The sequence below is a fragment of the Halichoerus grypus genome, chromosome 6, assembly GCF_964656455.1.
Source record: "Halichoerus grypus chromosome 6, mHalGry1.hap1.1, whole genome shotgun sequence".
NCBI classification, from domain to species: Eukaryota; Metazoa; Chordata; class Mammalia; order Carnivora; family Phocidae; genus Halichoerus; species Halichoerus grypus.
This window is the reverse complement of record NC_135717.1, coordinates 170,201,088-170,220,978: the sequence shown is the minus strand read 5'-3', so window position 1 is coordinate 170,220,978 and position 19,891 is coordinate 170,201,088. Positions and strand designations below refer to the sequence as shown.

The 19,891-nt window shown below is 41.5% G+C and overlaps 1 protein-coding gene across 1 annotated transcript in view; it reads left to right on the top strand.

Moving 5' to 3' along the window:
- The window catches only part of ENTHD1 (ENTH domain containing 1), a 105,815-nt gene extending 86,296 nt beyond the window's left edge, over positions 1–19,519 (top strand). Inside the window, exons 5-6 of the mRNA XM_036078579.2 lie at positions 6,888–7,283; positions 18,407–19,519. Of these exons, the coding sequence (XP_035934472.1) occupies positions 6,888–7,283; positions 18,407–19,008 (998 nt within the window). The 3' untranslated portion in view covers positions 19,009–19,519. The remainder of the gene's footprint in view (positions 1–6,887; positions 7,284–18,406) is intronic.
- The last annotated feature ends 372 nt before the right edge of the window (positions 19,520–19,891 follow it).

The window sequence follows — 19,891 nt, the reverse complement described above, 5'->3', positions numbered from 1 at the left end:
CAAGAATCTGAGGTTCTACCCTTCCTAGTCCTGGAAGTCTCAGGTTCTTGTGTATATTGCAAAGGGACTGAATTAGGATGTCCCCCAAGACTTTTTTCTCGACAGTTGAGTTTATTTTGATAACTAGACCATCCATATAATAATTCATTGAACTAGACCATCCATATAATGATTCGTTTATCAAATGACTGTCACATAGTCTGCTAGTCACTTATGGGTTGAGCAAGTTGGATACGATGTGTGCCCTGAAGGAGTTTGCAGTCTACTGGAGGTGATACATCTATAAACAAGAAATTATAATTGAGTCATAAACAAATTTGTTTACCGCTGTTACAGAGCTTAGAATAGTGCCTGTCACATCCTTGTACTTAATAAATATTTGTCAAATGTGACTAATATTTGAAATAATGAAATAAGTGAGAAAAAGGAATATCCATATTGTATTATGCAAAAACAAAGAAAAGAGAGATTCGTTTTAGCTTGGAGGATAAAGATTTCACAAAAGAGGTATTATTTCAATTGAGTTTAGACAAATGAAACCATTTTTGATAGAGGAGAAGGGTAGGGATGAAGGATATTCTAGGCTGAGGGAGCAGCATGAGCAAAAATACAGAGATATGCAAATGTATGTCTACCTAATGGACATCACCTTGGAAATTGGAAATCAGATATAAAGAGGGGGAAGAGCATTTCAGGCACAAAAACAGTATGGGTGAAAGCTTGTTAGAAAGAGGAAACATGGTAAATTTGAAGAACTGAAAGAAATTAAGCGTAGTAGGATCAGACTGTTTTAGGAAGAATTGCGCTACAAAATGAGGCAGCAAAGCAGAGGTGTGGTCTGTGGTGTCCCATCCCCAGTGTCACAAAACTAAGAGACAATAGCTTCATAACCGGCCCAGCCCATCCACTGGCTACTCAGCATCTAGCCACACTCGTCTACATGTATTGGAATGTCCAGGCAACAAAAACATCTCTCACTGTTTGTCTGAATGAGGATCCTCTCCCCCAAATAATGAGGCACAAAGTCCCCAGCCTTCCAAGGTGCCTCACCCTCCCCTTCCTGAAACTTTCTGGAGTTCTGTGGTAGGAATTGATTTTTTTCACATTGGCTTCCCCTCTCCAGGTGTCTGGGGGTTTACTTCCTTACTCCATCAACTGTTCCTTTTCTAACAATTTGTTGACATCTCTCATCTTCTGTTGTCCTCTCTTCTCTCCTGTTCTATTTGCCCTTCTAGGTTTATACCTCGTCATTCCATTTCTGCCACTTCAGTGGGTTTTGGGGGAGGAAAGCTGATAAATGAATATATCTTGTAGCAATGCAGTGAATGCCCCACCCCATAGTCTCTGGGCCTGCCTCTGAGGACCACTGCAATCCCGGCGACTAGTTCCCATATACCCTGAGAGTGCCCGTGTCTCCAAAGTCCTCTTCCGGAGTTTCCTCTGGAGCCCAGAGACTTGTTCAGCATAAGCGCGGGACAGCCTAGAAGTGCCACAGATTTATTACTCATGGGGGCAACACTGAACCAGTGAAGGCGAGAGTCTCCTTCCCATTCCTGAAAGGACAGCTCTGCAGCACCCAGCTGGATCGAACCTCATTTGCCCACAATAGTCATCTGGCCATTAATACACTCTATTGACTTTATCTCTTTTTTGTTTGACCTTTCGCACTCCTTCACTCGTGCTCTTGGGATCGCTGGCCAGATCAGCTACCAGCATCCAAGTCTGTTTCTCAGAGTCTGCTTTCGGGGTTTTCGGGGGAACCCAATCTGAACATGTTCAATTTACTGTATTATACAAATGTATTCTTTATGTTCACTCACTTATTGAGAAACTACAATCTCTTAGACATTATGAAACTGAACTGGTAACTTGTATTATTAGTTATTTCTATGTGTTTATCTTACATATACTTTTGTATGTATATACATATGTATATGCAGGTATGTATATATATTCTACCTACCTACCCCTATAAAATCCACAGTTGATCTTATGTTCAATGACAGTAGGAACTGTGACTTGCATTTATGTATGGCTCCAGAGTCTAATACAGTCCAGTGCAAACAGTAGGTGCTCAGCAAGTGTTTCTTGATTGATTATTATTCCTTTCAGCGTTCACATACAGTGTACATTATTATACACAAAATCAACATACAACATTTATATTAGATAATTTATAAATTATTAAATTTAACAAATATTTGCATACTTCCTACATGCAAAAGCATGGTGGAGGCTCTAAAGTCAGAATGAAGAAACTTAATATGTATTATAGGTTCTATAGAGCATATAATTAGTGAAAAAACTGAATTTACCAAAAAAATGAATTTACAGAAACTAATATTTACTATGCAGAGAAGGGAAGGATTAGGTAGACATGATTGGAAATAGTTTCCAAAAGTGGTTGAGATGGGCCTTGAGAAGTTGGTAGGGTTGAAATAGATAGAGAAGGGGGAGGGTATTCCAGTGTTGGAGTGCAGGGTGAGAAATCGATTGTAGTAAAGCTAAAGAACCATGGGGAATGAAGCTAAAGGGACCCTAATGAACGTGGGATATGTGAGTGTGGAAGAGATGACCTGACTGGAGGTTAGTTTCCTGTTGAGTAGCAATAGAAAATAAGCAATAGAATAATAATAATGGGAAAAGAAGAAATGGGTGAAGATGATCAAAAGGTACAAACTTCCAGTTATAAAATAAGCCCTGGGGATGTAATGTACAACATGGTGACTAAGGTTAACAATGCTGTGTTGTATATTTGAAAGTTGCTAAGAGAGTAGATCTTACAAGTTCTCATCACAAGAAAAAAATATATAACTGTGGTGGATGTTAATGAGACTTACTGTGGTGATCATTTTACAATATACACACATACCACATCACTATGTGGTACACTTGAAACTAATACAATGTTATATGTCAATTGTAGCTCAATTTTTTAAAAAGAAACAAAAAAGTGAAGTTATTGAAAGTTGAAGGCAGTAGAGGTTTCTAGATAATGTGTATATAAATGGAAGTCAAGTTGAAGGGTCTTCAGTGGATCCGTTGATGAAGAATTAAGCTGTTGTTCAGGGTCATGCTCTCCAGAAACTGGAAGGATTGGCTGGGAGAGTATTTGCAAGCTATAACTCTGCCACCTTCCACTTTGCATTTAGCAGCTGGCCAAACTCTGTGGTATGGCTGACACCCCCATGTGATACCTCCAGACCATGTAGAGCCAGATGCAAGTGGGTCAGACTTTCTTAACTCAGTAAAGGCCTTAGCAGGTATATTAGTTTTCTAGAGTGACTGTAACCAAAAAGAAAAGAAAAGGAAAAACGAATTTAAAAAAAAAGAAGCAGCAATGGAGGGCCTTTAAAACCCAAGGAATTTAGACTTTGTCACTGAAACAAGAGGGAGTTTTGAAGGATTTGTGAATATTAACTATAAATAAAGTAGTGGTTGGACTTCGGAGGATTTGTTTGGCGTGTCGCACAGGAAGAAGGGTGGAGCAAGGAGGCGGCGGAGGGCCCCAGCACAGCTTACTCTCTAGACTCTTCAGGCCTCTTCCACCTTCTAGTTAAGTAAACATTTTCCTCTGTCATCTACACTGCATTTAAAATCATTATTTTTGAATCTTGTCATGCTTTCTTCTTTAGATCATAGTGTTCTATTCATTAAAAAGATTACAGTTTAGGAATGCCTGGGTGGCTCAGTAGGGTAAGCATCTGCCTTCGGCTCAGGCCGTGATCCCAGAGTCCTGGGATCGAGCCCCACATCAGGCTCCCTGCTCATCAAGGAGTCTGCTTCTTCCTCTTCCTCTGCCCCTCTCCCCAGCTTGTTTTCTCTCTCTCTGTGTGTCTCAAATAAATAAAATCTTAAAAAGAAAAAAAGATTACCAGTTTAAAAAACAAAGTCTAGGGACACCTGGGTGGCTCAGTTGGTTAAGCATCTGCCTTTGGCTCAGGTCATGATCCCAGAGTCCTGGGATCGAGCCCCACATTAGGCTCCTTGCTCAGCGGAGCCTGCTTCTCCCTCTGCCTGCCGCTCCCTTGCTTGTGCTCTCTCCCTCTCTGACAAATAAATGAATTTTTTAAAACAAACAAACAGAAAGTCTAAGCAATTAGAAGACTGCGTTCTGTTCCTCCTGGACATTTGGGAAAGAGGGTGGCTAGACTTCAGTCTGGTTTGTCTCATTGAATTTTTTTTTTTTTTTTTTTGAGAGGGAGATAGAGAGAGCCGAACCTGAGCGGCTGGGGTGGGGGTTGGGGGGCAGAGGGAGAGAGAATCCCAAGCAGACTCCAAGCCCAGCCCAACACAGGGCTCGGATCGCACAACCCTGAGATCAGGACCTGAACCAAAATCAAGAGTCAGACACTTAACCTACTAAGCCACCCAGGCGCCCCATCTCATTGAATTTTAAGATAACTTTTTCTTTTATAATTTTAAGCTTTTGTACTAAACATCAACATGATGGCTAGGGGCACCTGGTTGGCTCAGTCACTAGAGCATGCAACTCTTGACCTCGGGGTCATGGGTTCGAGCCCCTTGTTGGGTGTAGAGATTACTTAAAAAAAAAATAATAAATAATAAAGTAAAATGATGGCTATACAGATGAGTTTATACATCCCAGTTTTGATTTAGATTGAGTGTTATTATGAGTATTTCCATCAGAAAGTCATTGTCATTCTGAATTATTTTACTTGACATATTGCTAAATTTTAAGATGATTCTGTTGCTATAGAAAAATGCTTTTCCCCCATTTTTCTCAGATGTAAAATGGAAATCAATGGAGAAATCTTTGACTACAATTCATTTTTAAGGAATGCTTTTATGTAAATATGGTGATGTACACATGTACTTGGGAATACTGTAAATCTAGCTTTCTACCAGGAATATATTAGTATTTTTAACAGACCCTTTTACCAACTAGATATAACTTGGTCATATGCAAATTAGAGATATTTTGGAAGTTATTTTCATCTACTGATTTGCTGTTTCTTTTAATTATTATTTAGTAAACTATATTTGATTTAAAAAAAAACAAAGGCATTACTTTTTCTTTATCCTTGTGCTTCGATTTGTCCTTTTCCTCAACAAGCATTTACTGAGCACATCCTAGGGACCGCGCTGTTAAGGGGCACAAACAAGACTCCTTCTAAGGTCTCTTCAGAGGCCTGTTCTCAGGTAGGGGCCAGACTGGTGAGAAATGATAATCCACAGGGCTCCAAACAGGGTGTGGGGAGGAAAGACAAAGAACAGGATAGGGCAAGGAAAGAAAAGGAAAGGATTGGGGCAGGAGAATGTGAAGCTTGAATTGAGTTTGAAAAGATGAGAAAGCTTGCAGCTGAGAGGGTTGGAAAGAACCGGACTTCCTGCCAGAGGCAGTGAGGTCTGATGCTGCGGCCTCCCAGCAGCCCTTTTGCCCGGGCTGGCCTCCAACGGTGGGTGAAAAGGGGAGGGAAGGTTTTTAGCGTCAAAGGAGATCTGTTTCTCTTTAATAACTCAGAGCCTGACAGTGATGGTGACGGCCTATAAACGTACTTTGCGAGGTAGGTTATGATGTGCATTGTGATATGTCAGCCCTTGATAGCAGATTACACAGTTCTTGTATCCTCTTCTCTTCTGGAAGCTTCAAATGATTTCATCTTCCTTTTGCCCACTCTCACCTCGTTATGCCTCTCATTTCATCAACTCTGTCTCTTAAGAGAATTCTCTTTCCTTCCATATCCAACTTCAGGTAAAGCTACTTGAGAGCAAGCCCTAGCACTGAGTGTTGATAGCAATTCGCATCTAAAAATTTGGACCAGGTTCATAATTTATAGATTCAATAGATCTTCCTATATCAGACCCACCTTAAATATCTGTTCCTTTCAGTTCTTCCATTTGTAATAAATGTTGCTTGTCCATTACATTCCAGGTACTTTGTTATAGTCTATGTACCCTGTGGTGATAGTAATGAATGAAATGGACAAAGATTCCAACCTGATGGAACTTACATTTTGGTAATCATCACAGCGGCTCTGAGAGATTGCTCTCCCACATAGACAAACGGTTTATTAAAATTAGGCTGCTACCTAAGTAGGGTTTTCTTTCATGGGCTTTGCCTAGACACTGGGACAAGAAGACATTTTTTTATTATAGGGGGAATAGACTTTTTTTGTAGCTGGGGGTTCTATAGGGATAGACCAGTATGATGTGGCATATTTTCTCTAGTTTATCTTGTAAAAGATGAATGTTTGAAGGTACTAAAAATATAGTGGTTTCAGAGACAGATTAAGTGGGTGAAGAGAGAAATATTTAAAGACAAGTTATTTGAAGTTTTCCTTGTCTTGTGCTTCAGTGAGGAGAGAGAGAGAAATAGCCACCAAATGACTAATGCATCAGTAATAGCTGGGGTATACTTTATATAGGCAGAAGAGAAACATAGTAAGAAAGTAGAAACAACTAAATAGAGAATCCTGTTATGGCATTAAAAAATCTGATTTATGGGGTGCCTGGGTGGCTCAGTCGGTTAAGCGGCTGCCTTCGGCTCAGGTCATGATCCCAGGGTCCTGAGATCGAGCCCTGCATCGGGCTCCCTGCTCAGCGGGGAGCCTGCTTCTCCCTCTCCCACTCCCCCGCTTGTGTTCCCTCTCTCGCTGTCTCTCTCTCTCTGTCAAATAAATAAATAAAAATCTTTAAAAAAAAATCTGATTTATTAAAATTGCAACGGATTTGGGGGTGCCTGACTGGCTCAGTCAGTGGAGCATGCAGCTCTTGATCTCAGGGTCATGAATTCGAGCCCCACGTGTGGTGTAGAGTTGACTTTAAAAAAATAAAAATAAAAAATAAATAAAATTGCAACGGACTTGGAATAGAATACTTTCAGCTGTATTTTTTGATCATAGTTTTTATTTGTCATTTTACAGATGCTGTGCTTAGGGGCACAGAAAAGAGCCCATCTCTGCAGACAAATGTGAGTTTGGACAAGAAATCAGACCATACCATTACAAATACTGTAACCGAACGCCCTTTGCAAATGCCTCTAGAAATGCAGTCAGCTGCAAGAAGTTTTGAAATGTTGACAGCTTTACCATCATTTTGGTCACCGGTTAAAGAAGAGTTTATCAGCCCTAATTTAAGGATGTCAAAGTCCGATTCTACTTTCTATAATCAAGCCTCTGTAGAGACACTCTATGTCTCTCCCTCATTTAAAACATTTAACCCAGTGAAGGAGATTGTAAGCAATAAGGACTTTCAGAAGCTAACACAATCCAGCATTGCTCAGATGGATGAGGAAAACCTCAAGCCTGTGACCACATGGGGTGAGTCTATACACACACACACACACACACACACACACACACACTCTTCTTTTGAAGCATTCTTCTGTTACTTTTCTGTGCTTTCTGCCTCTGGTTTTGGTTCCCTACTTTCACTCTCCATCCAGTGGTATTAAAATGTCCACACCAGAGAAGGACTTCTCAGTTGGGAAAGCACCACTTTTATTAAAGACCTGAGAGGCAGTTCTCCGTTGGGAGCTTCAAGTGCTTGGTTGAAGCACAAGTTTTGAGCAATTCTAATGCCGAACAAGTAAGAAAGAATTAGCATTAAATAAGAGCTTCCTGTTAGGCATTTAGGTTACTTATTTAGAGACTGTATAAAAAGAATTAGTTATTATATATATTGCTGTGTGCACACACAATATGTGTGTGTGTGTGTGCGCGCATGCACATGCAGCCTTTTTTAAAGGGCTGTGTACCGATTGCAAAACAACAGTGGAGAATCTCTTCCTTTTTCTGTCCTATAAAACATTCAAAGGGTCACAGTATTCTTGAGCCTGGATGGTAAAGGGAATCCAGGTTGTTGGCTGTCAGTTACCAAATCCTACATTGTATAATTATGCTTTCTTCTTTAAAGTCAATTAGTAAAAGAAGGATTTGTTTGTTCGTGCATTTTTCAAAGACTGAGTAGCTTTATTGGTTCTTATGTATAATAATGCTGACGAACTCATATAAATATAAAGTTTTTAATAAAAATATTTTAAACTGCCTCAAACTCAGGTCAAAAGTGCCATATATGTACAAACAATGGAAGCCAACATGTCGAGGCTAAGGAAACTCACCTCCATGAATGATAGCAGATTCTCCTTGCTGCCCTTCGCAGAACTTGGGGGGGACCGAATAGCCTAAAAATAAACAGAGTCTTAGTTTTGTCACCAAATTAACTCTTCTGCAGAGACTGCCAATGTGGAAGCCACTGAGTACTGGTCGCGGTGAGTGTGGTGGTTTCAGTGCATGGTTGTTCCCCTGGGAAGTTGTTACTTTGATTTCATTTCTTTCACAAATACCCCCCAAAAGATCATTGAAAATAGTTTTGGGCCGCTGCCTGTGTACCAGGTACACTTAGTTATAAAAATTAGCTGGAAGCTCCTCTAAAGCCAGTTAGCAAGGAAGACTTGCTTCTATTTATAATGAAGTAGATAGTATTGTTCTAACCCTCCCACCAAAAATACTGGTTAAAGCTGGAAAACTATTAAAAGCTGGTTTGAAGTCCTGTAAAACAACCAAGGTAGAAAACACAGAATGGGTCAAGATCCTTCGGAAAAGGACTGTGATGTTGTGATATAATGAGAAATATATATTTGGTCTTCATCCCTGGCTCCTGGCACAGAGCTCCTAAAACCCTTGGAATTTCCTGAGTGATAGGGGTGAGAAGAGTTATATTTTTGTTATTTGTAATAAGATCCTTCTTCCATATCTGAGTTTATGCTGAGGTAACCCTTGGAGGTTGGGGGCTGGTTGCCAGAGTAACCAATCAGGTGGTTAGAGGTTTGGAACTTTCAGCCCCACCCCTTGACCTCTAGGGTTGTTGAATTAATCACCCATGGCCAGTGATTTGATCAATCATGTCTCTGTAATGGAACCTCCATAAAAAACCTTAGACAGTGGGGTTTAGACAGCTTCCAGGTTGGTGCACACATGAAGTTTCTGGGAGGGTGGCATACCCAGAGAAGGCTTGGAAGCTCTGGGCCCCTTCCCCATACCTTGCCCTACGCATCCTTTCCATTTGGCTGTTCTGAGTTGTATTCTTTATAATAAACCAGTAATAGTAAGTAAAGCACTTTCCTAAGTTCCATGAGCCATTGTAGTGAATTATCAAACCCAAGGAAGGGATCATGGGATCCCTCAATTTATAGCCGGTAGGTCAGAAATACAGGAGGCCTAGACTTTTGATTGGCATCTAAAGTGGAGGGCAGTCCTGAGACTTGAGTCTTGAGATTAAGGGATTGAGCTTTTAATCTCTGGGGGCTGCACTAACTCTGGGTAGTGTCAGAATGGAGTTACATTATAGGACACCTAGTTGGTGTCACATACAGAGAAAGAGAGAAATCCTTGTGTGTAAAACCCAAACATTTGGTGTCAGAAGTGATGTGAATAAAGTAGGAAACTAGTACTTTTAGTTGGTCCCACATTCACCTCAGTTTTCCCACCGTGGATCATTTACCTGTTAGCAGAGTAAGATATAGAAACCAAGGGAAAGTCAGAGGCCTGGGCTCTCCACAGTCTCGCTGAGCTTGGGAGATAGGTTTGGAGTTTGGGGCTTCCCAGGTGGCAGGGACTCCAGGAGTCAATATTCCAGAGGAGAGGAAGTCACAGAGGAGAAAGCCGAAAAGTCTTTGTGTAATTTCCTACTGAAACATCTGCCTCCTGCTAAAGCGACACACGTTCTGAATGTGGTGCCAAGAAACTACATGAGAAGCAGCTTCGAAGGGGCCAACACGCCAACCATGAGATTCGAATCATCTCATGGTGCTGGGAGACAGAGGTCAGAGTTCAGGATCTGCCATGTTGTAGCGGCTCTGGTAAGGACTCCATGCTCTCAGCCGGGGCCGCCGACAGGCCCCACCCGAAGCACCAGAACTACGGTCTAGGGGGAAGGGCAAACCAGAACGAGACTAGCCCTCACAAATGCTGCAACCCAGCTCCAGCTAGAGCAAAGTCATTGCTTTGTATCCCATCTGTCTTCTAGAAGACAACGAAATCCTTTCTTAAGAGCTCCTGTCATTTTTTGTGCAAAAATTTTTGGCATTTAAAATCCAGGAGAAAAACAGACAGCAGAAGCAGACCCACAGATAAGCTAGATACTGATGCTATAAGATAGGTACTTTAAAATAACTGTGATTAATATGATCAAGAGCACAGAGGGAAAGATGGAGAATTTCATCAGAATACTATCATCTGTAAAGAAAGAATGAAATGAGAGTTCCGGCGCTGAAAAATACAGTAGCCAACATTAAGACCGGGCACACTTCAGTCATATGAGGTATCAAAAGAGAGCTTCAGTACTGGCAAAGGAGCTGGACAGTTCTGCGGGAAATCCCAAAAGGGAGGGAAACTCGGAAGGGGTGAGCCCCACCCCACATTGTGTCTGTAAACTCTGCCTGAATCCTTGACTGACGGTTAAACTATTCATGGAGGGGAAGACCCCAGTGCATTTGGTGGGGAGGAAAAACTGAGCACTGGAAATGATAAATATGTGGGTAAATATAAACTTGATTTTTATTCTAATTTTTTAAATGCATATGACTGTTTAAGGCAAAATCTTCATACTGTATTTTGGGTTTTAAAACATGGAGATGGAGTATATATTCCATCATAGCACAGAGAGTGGTGAATCGCAGAGTTGTTAGCGGCTCAGGCTCTGGAGTCACACAGCCGGGGTTCATCGTCTCAGCCCGGCCACTGGTTTTGTGACCCGTATGCATCAGTGTCTTCATCTACAGGATGGGAACAGGCTGGCACTGCCACATACAGCCGCTGGAGGGTTCCATGAATTCACAAACACGAAACAGATCCGAGTAGGATCTGGTACCAGGCAGGTGCCATAGAAAAGTTTGCTATTACTCCAGTGTCCATATTTTTAGTTCCACTTTTCGAGCTCTAGGCCCCCAGCCCCCTCCTAACCCTCCAGATCCATTCTGGTTATTTCCCAAAAGTACCCAGGAGTTCCTTTCTTATTCTCACGAACGAGGAGACTCCTATGCTTCCAGAAAGGGCATTCCAGGCTGAGGAAAAATGCACAGTTATGACTGACCAAAGAGATTCTAGGAGCTCCGATTCATTGTCCACAGAACAGCCAGAGGACTTGAGGACTAAATTCCCCCACTGAAACCCCAGACTTCTCACTGTGTTCCTAGAGATCAAATAGCCTTCCACACCCTGCTCGGCCTAGCTTCTGCCTCTCCCAGCAGCCTGTGTTCTTTCTGTTTTGTCAAGTAAACCAAATTGCTTCGCCACCTTTGTACTGTTGTTCCCTCAGACCAGAACACTTCTGATCCACCCCTTCCTCAGTTCACTCCTACTCATCCTTCAGGGGTCAGCTCAGAGAGCACTTCTGCAAGATTTCCTGACCCCCTCTATTATTTCAAATCCCCCTCCCACTATATGTTGTCTTAGTACCTATAAGTATCCTTCTACCACGTATGGTCTAATTTTAATTCTATTATATAATTCAGTATAATTATGTATGTATTGAATTGTTTAATGTCTCCCCACCCCCAAGTGGAATGCCCCTTCCTAAGGGAAGGGACCCTGTCTGCTTGTTTACTATTGTATCCCCAGCACCAGGCACGGTGTCTTGGACATAATAGGTACCCAGTATTTAATAAGTGAATTAAAAGCAGCCTAGTAAAGCAGGGATGGAATGCGTGCATGAACAAATAATGGAAGAAAACACTGGAAAATTATGCCAGGACAGATGATGAGGAGCTGTGTGGGCCAGGTTAAGAAGCTTGGACTTTATTTTGAAGAGAATGCAAGTCACTAAAGGTGTTAAACCGGGTAAGTGGCTTTTCAAATGTGTTCAGAAAAATTACTGTGTCAGGGAATGTGGAGGATTGTCATGGAGGGGGTGAAACTGGAGCAGGGAGCCCCGCAGGGGGGCTGTTGCCTGGAAGGAAACGGGGTGGGAGCTGGGAGACAAGAGCAGGGGAGAGGGAGGGGGGCTAGCCTGAGATGGGGCATGGCCGGGGGGCAAGGAGGCTAGAATCCAGAATAGAAAACACCTCATCCTGAGGGCCTGTACGGAAGGAGGGGAAAGGATGTATCAGATGTGAGAGAAGGGTTTTGTGGTTTTTAATAATTAAGATGTGTCGAGCTTTCATGCACTACACATTATATGTCATGGCCTCCGTATCTTACTGTCTGAGGTCACCTGCCCAGACCAAGGGGTTTGGAGTGGTAGAAGTCGGTGAAAGGACTGGTACAATTTAGAATAACCACTCCAGAGAATGGAAGAAGGAGCCGATAAGACACCGATTTGACAAAGGAGCCAGGAGCCGTAATTTGTAGGAATCCTAATTTGCAGGAATCCTAATTTGCAGGATCCTTTTCTTCAATAGTGCTGAGCCGCCTGGGGGTAGGAATGAAAAAGGTAGATACTTGAATTGAAATAGGATTAGGACAGGAACTTGCAAACCATAGCTTTGGGGCCAAATGAGGCCCCTCCCTGTTTTTGTAAATGAAGTTTTACTGGAACAACCACAGTAATTGGTTTACGTGTCATCTTTGTTTGCTTCTGTGCTGCAAAGCGGAGCGTACTTGCAGTAGAGACCGTGTGTCCCATAAAGCCTAAAGGAGTTACAATCTGGTTCTTTACAGGAAAGGTCTGCTGACTCTCGGATTAGGAATTAGCAGCAGATAAAGCAGAGAACATGGCAGGGGGTGATGGGGGGAATGGAGCAAGAAAGTGGTTCAAGTGATGGATAATGGGATTCTAGACTAGACAAGAGAGGAGAGTCAGGTGGGTATTGATGGAATGAGAGAGAATAAAAGGATTATTGGATCTACTGGCTCAATGAGGCCAAAGTGTAGATGCATTAAACGGAACGAGAGGGCTGGAAGTAATCGAGAAGAAGTCATCTTGGAAAGCAAGATTTCAGAGTAGGGCAGTTCTTGAGTGATGACATGTTCTAGGGAGTGCTCAGAGGAATGGCTGAAGGTGACTCGTGGTGGAGGAATTCAGGAAACGCTGAGGTGGGATTGATGGCTAGTCTCCGTGGACGCTGGATGATCGAGGCTACAAAAGACAGCGTCTATTTTCTGTTTTTCTATTTTATTGTTTTAAGAAGTATTTGTGTATATGAAGGGTCCAGGCCTGGTAGTGTAAACTCTTTGGAGATAAAGAGCTGGGTGAATTTTAAAAGATTTACACACTCACAGTGTAGCAGATTTCAGCTGTCAGGGGGCTCTGTCCAAGGCAGCCACCAAATACAGGTTAATATTTTCATTCTGATACTTCCACTGAATGACGGATTGCTGCAGCCACCTCCTTTGACCTTTTGATGCTAAATAACTCTGTTCCTAGAACAGTCCATTCCTTCTCCTCCTCCATTTAAATTTTAAGTTGTTTATCTGTAGGTCAAACTATTCCTTTAGGTCATTAGATCGTTTGTCGTGCACACTGAAAAGAAAAAGGGAGCTAATAGATGCACAGAAGCCAAATCACTATATTCATGAGCCACAGTTCGGGTAAGTGTGTTAGACTGTGCTGGACTTTACTTTCTAATTTGGGGGGAGGAAAAAAAATCTATACATTCTCATGCTGGGATAGTGGTGAGCATTCTCCCTGGCTCCATCCTTTGTTTATATCTCATTGATTCCATTTTTGTACTCTGGATTTCAGTAGTGGTTGTTCAGTAGAGCTGTTTCTCAGTTCATCTTTGCTAAGGAAAGAAACCAAACATCACACACACACACACACACACACACGTCCTTTAACTTTTTGTCTATAAAAGGCTTCAGAGCCAGAATAGTGAACATTTCCCAAAAAGAAATGGGGAGAATGGTAGGAAACAGCTCGGCAAACGGTCTTAGCTAACCCTGAGCTCCCCGTCAGGCTGGTTCAGAAGCAGCATGCAGAGTGGAGGGTGAAGGAGTATCATCAGACCCAGCAGGGAAGTCAGAGCGGCACCCCTGCTCTGCCCCCAGACGCGGTCCTGGCAGTTCCTCCAGCCCTTCAGCTCCTGCCTGCCTTCTTGCAGGCAAAAAGACACACTGATTTGATTTTTTTAAATTCAGTGAACCAAATTTATAGTTCATAGGTAAGTGAGAGAAGTCATCATTAATCCAATAATCCAATCATCCCAATAACAATTTAGTGTTAGTGATAGGGGTGTACTCATTAGCATTTCTCTCTAATCCTATGTTATTCCTAAATCTGTTTCTTTCATGTAGCTTATTTATAATAATGACATTAAAGTAAATTTTCAAATATTATGTTTTTAAAAACTGAGATCTAATTCATGTACCAGAAAATGGACCCTATGAAAGCGTACAATTTAGTGGGTTTTAGTATATTCCCAGAAGTGTGCAATCACGACCACTAATTCCAGAACATTTTCATCACCCCAAAGAAGTCGTGCATGCATTAGCAGTCACTCCCCATTCCTCCCTCCCCCTAGCGCCGCCCGCTCCCCCCCCCCCCCGCCCCGCAACCAGTAATCTACTTTCTCTTTTTGCCTACTCTGGACATCTCATGTTATGGAATCATACGATATGTGCCTTTTGTGTCTGGCTTCTTTCGCTTCACACAGTGTTTTCAGAGTTCATCCATGTTGTCGCATGAATCAGTACTTTACTCTTTCTTATGGCTGAGTAATATTCCGCTGTAGAGAGAAACGCATTTTACTGATCCATTCATCAGTTGATGGATATTTGAGTTGTTTCCACTTTTTAGCTATTATGAATAATTTTGCTATGGACATTTATGTAAAATGTTACTTTCTATATCACAGAACAAAATCAAAATATTTTAATTCATGTGTACTCTTAACCTGACAGTCATTATATATCAGGAAAACTGAGAGGGAGGAATTGGACAAAGAATTAAAAGTTCCTCTGTTGTACAGTGAGCAGTCTGAAGTGTTTAGCTGACCAAGGACCTGCTGCTAACAGAAAAATTTACATTTACAACTACAGCTGGAGAGAGTTTAAAAATATTTCTAGAAATGCACTTGTAATTATATTTTTGCAATGCAGTTCTTCTAAATGCTTTTTAAATTTAAAGTTACAATGAGATAATTAACTGGTCTGATGTTTTTCATGAGTATAAAAAGTTAGAGCTAATACATCAGCATTTGGAATAATTTTATCAGTGCTATCTTTAAGCAGGTGCAACATTAATTCGCATGCATCTATCACACAGGGAGATTTTTAAATGCAGCCATTTCTTGCTGCTTATCTGCTGCATTTCAGCCCTGGTAGATACACTGTATGAAAAGGATGAATGTTTTTTTTTATTTTTTTATTGTTGTTAATCACCATACATTACATCATTAGTTTTTGATGTAGTGTTCCATGATTCATTGTTTGTGCATAACACCCAGTGCTCCATGCAGAACGTGCCCTCTTTAACACCCATCACCAGGCTAACCCATCCCCCCACCCCCCTCCCCTCTAGAACCCTCAGTTTGTTTTTCAGAGTCCATCGTCTCTCATGGTTCGTCTCCCCCTCCGATTTCCCCCCCTTCATTCTTCCCCTCCTGCTATCTTCTTTTTTTTTTCTTAACATATATTGCATTATTGTTTGAGAGGTACAGATCTGTGATTCAACAGTCTTGCACAATTCACAGCGCTCACCATAGCGCATACCCTCCCCAGTGTCTATCACCCAGCCACCCCATCCCTCCCACCCCACCCCCACTCCAGCAACCCTCAGTTTGTTTCCTGAGATTAAGAATTCCTCATATCGGGGCACCTGGGTGGCTCAGTCATTAAGCATCTGCCTTCGGCTCAGGTCATGATCTCAGGGTCCTGGGATCGAGCCCCACGTCAGGCTCCCTGCTCAGCGGGAGGCCTGCTTCTCCCTCTCCCACTCCCCCTGCTTGTGTTTCCTCTCTCGCTGTGTTTCTCTCTGTCAAATAGATAAATAAATAAAATCTTTAAAAAAAAAAAAGAATTCCTCATATCAGTGAGGTCATATGATAAATGTCTTTCTCTGATTGACTTATTTCACTCAGCATAACACCCCCCAGTTCCATCCACGTCGTTGCAAATGGCAAGATCTCATTCCTTTTGATGGCTGCATAATATTCCATTGTATATATGCACCACATCTTCTTTATCCATTCATCTGTCGATAGACATCTTGGCTCTTTCCACAGTTTGGCTACTGTGGACATTGCTGCTATAAACATCGGGGTGCACGTACCCTTTCGGATCCCTACATTTGTATCGTTGGGGTAAATACCCAGTAGTGCAATTGCTGGATCGTATGGTAGCTCTATTTTCAACAGAAAGGATGAATGTTAACAAGATAGTCACATACCTCCTGGAGTGAGCAAGCAGGAGCAGGGTAACTAAATGGGCAGGAGAGGCACCCTGAAGTGCAGCTCGAAGTGTCTGCTACAGCTGTGGTGTGTTTGGAAACAAAAGTAAATTGGTGTGCAGCAGTTAGAGATGAAGTGGCTTTTTATGAGCAAAAGCCTGTGAATGGAAACTACAAAACTGTAAACAATGATAAGCCAGTTAGTTAGCAGTTGTAGCTACAAAGCAAAAGAAAGGTGGACAGAGAGGAGAAAGCAGTGATTCTCAGACTTTGGCAGGCATCAGAAACACCCGGAGGCTTGCTGAACCTCAGTTTCCTGGACACGACCCCAATTTCTGATTTCGTTTAGAGTGATGGGGCCCAAGAACCTCATTTCTAACAAATTCCCGAGTGCTGCTGCCGCGTGTCGGGGGACCACACTTTGAGAACCACTAGCATCAAGTGAAACCAGGTTAAAGTTAACCAGGTTATCTTAATCACATCACGCCCATGTGACTAACATAACTGTGTTATCCTTTTTCAGTGAACTGTTGGAGAATGTGCTACCCCAAAATGGAGGCACACCAAGAAAGAGAGAGATGGGATATAGAAAACAGGAGAACCAACACAGGAGGATGGGGCAGGGACATGTCAGGTGACAGCTGTGACCCGAACATCGCACACCCAGACTCAGGACACACACGCGTTGAGGCTCTCATCATTAGCATGCCCATCACCATCATGCCCGCTTTTCAGTCCAAGGACAGACGTCAGGATAAGGCTGACCTAGATTCTTCTGTGCACTCCTCTTGCCTCGACCATGTGCCGATCAAGTTCCTGTTTTCCTTTTCGTGTCCTGCTGCTGCATCGACTGAGAATACTCATATCACCCCCGAAATGTCTTGTAATTGGAATTTTTCCTAAAAGCTGGAGATGGGCTTCAGGGAGCTTTGAAGCAGAAAATAGAAGCTGCCTGCCCCAGCCATGTTTTTTTTTACAGGAGATTCAATTTAGTTTAAAGGGAGATGCAGATGTAAAGCAAATAAAATGATATATAAGTCATGTGTGCTAAGGGGTCAGCATTAATTTCCCTGTTCTATGACTTCAGCTTTTTTTTTTTTAATTATTATTTTAAAGTAACAACTCTAGTTAGCTGCGATGACATTGGAACCGTGCGTACCACCTAATACACGCATGAGTGTAAATAGCTATTCCAAGACAAGAAACAGTTCTGTGTCAAGGAAAGTTTGGAAACCACTTGAATAAATTACTGTAGATTTCTCAGAACTTTCAATGTGCTAATGTTCATTGTTAATCTCTTAAAGAGAGGCACAATATGCATTTTCCCAGTCTTCTCTGACTTGACAATCCTGTTTTCACAAAATGTCTTTTAACATCTTAAGGAACACAGTGTTCCTCGGAACACGGGTTGGGAAATAATGATTTAGAGTGAAGTGCAAAAAGAAGAGAGTATGATTTTGCCTGAAATGGAGTTAAAATGTTATCAAATTTTTAATTTTACGGAAAACAGGTTTAAAATGCTTTTTATTTTATTTATTGTTTCTTGGTCAAAAAAAATTATATATGTGTACTCAAATGTTCCAGGTCTCAGGTGGTTTGGAGTTCAGTCTCAACTGTATTTGAGCAGTTAGAGAAAGAGATTCGTTTCACAGCTTTTGGGTACTTGTAGTTGGTTGTTCATTTTGCCATAATATTCTTTGTAGAAGAAAAAAAAAAGATGAAGGCATCTAAGTTACAGCTTTCTCACACTGTCTACTTTAAATGCCAACTTTTAAAATGCCACCAGCCAGTAGAATAGGGTGTAATACTTTACTTTTCTGCTCTCTCTGTTAAGTGTAGTGTAAAAATATGTTGGGCACAGTTCAGAGTCAAGGCGAATATTGATACTTCTATGTTAGTTTCATTTCCATGGCGGTATTGGGATATGATACATCTTTAAATTTTCTCCACTTCCTGCTTTGGGTTTATTTAGGCTTATTATGAATATTTAACATATAACATTATAAGTAGTATATTTATGTTGAGACCTTACCCATAGGACTTTACATTGTAAAATTATTTCAGCTATTACTCTCATTTGTATGTTACATAATCTTTCTCTCCCGTTTATACGTTTTAGTTTCAACCACCTCTGAAGGAACATCCTCCTTTTCCACTTTATCTGTGTCACCTCCTGATTCAACCTCTCCAGAGAAGTCTGTTCATCTCTTATACCCGATTTTGGCTGGACCTTCCTTCTGGACTCTGTCCCATCAACAGTCTTCTGCCTCCTTTAAGGATGAAGATAAGACAGCCAGGGCTCATCACCCCTTAGCTCTTAGGGGCCTACTGTCTTCTGATGAAGAGGAAAATGACAACCTCAATCTCCTGGAACGTCTTCCAGATAACTCTGAGTCTGCCAGGAAGCAGACAAGTCCTGCTTCTGGCAGTAATTGGGCAGAGTTTTCCACCACAAATGTAGACCACTGCACCTCTATGTCCTGTCCGAGTTTTCAGACAACTGAAGGTCTGCCGAAAGAGCCTGAAGGAAACAATTCCATTAAGGTTCTCCTCGGGGAGGTGAAAAATGCCATAGTCAAACTACACGAAGACCTGAGCATGGTGATACGGGAACTTCATGTCATCAATAGCCATCTGGTGAGCATGAGTGGGAATAGTCCGCAACTAAGCAAATCTTCACCACTTCCCCAGTCTTCTGAGCGGACCTCAGATCACATCTAATAAGCTCCATAGCCATTTTTGGTAGAACTCCTGTGGTTCCACTTCCCAAAGACTAAGTTAACCTCCTATAGATTCTCATTACTATGGCAAAAATAGGGTGGTGGTTTGATTTTTCCTTGTCAGGGTTATTAACAGATCTCTTTCAAACCAATAAACTCATTTGGTTTATTTTTTAAAGAGAAAAGGTATCACCTTTGATAATATTATCAGACTTAAATATGAACTAATGTTCCTTTGAAACTGAAGAAAATTTCATTCTTCCACGCTTTGGACTTTACCTCAAAATATATTAAACATTAGTGAAGTTGTGAGAAAACAAACTGCAAATTTGCTATTATTATTATTATTAGCTATTCTAGAGCATTCGGATAAGCAGGCAGTAGGAAGCCCTTCATAGCCTGGGTAGCTGTTTCCTATGGTCTCATGCCAAGTTTCAGATTCCCCAAACCAAGGGCCAGCAATCTTTCCCTTCTTGTGGCTGCCACCATTGGTTAGGGGTTAAGTTGAGACAAGTAGGACACGGAACAGGAGTTTTTATTGTTAATGTATATTGCAAAGTGAATTCAAATGCATACTTTTTTCTTGTATTTGGAAAATAAATTTGATACTTTTCATCTAATATGTATTTTTTTAATTCATTAAGACAGACTTTCAAGTAGAAATATCTCAGTTTTTATATTTATGGGAAAATGATCTAGTTTCGGGGTCATAGACCAGTGCTTCTCAATCCTACTGCACATTAGAATCACCAGAGATGCTTTTATTCCTGATTTATATTAATTTGAAAGGACAGTGCAAGGGCTCCGTGTACCCATCACTCAGTTTCGACAATTACCAACTAAAAGCTAAAATAATTCCTGATTATTTTGAAGAAATATGGGAC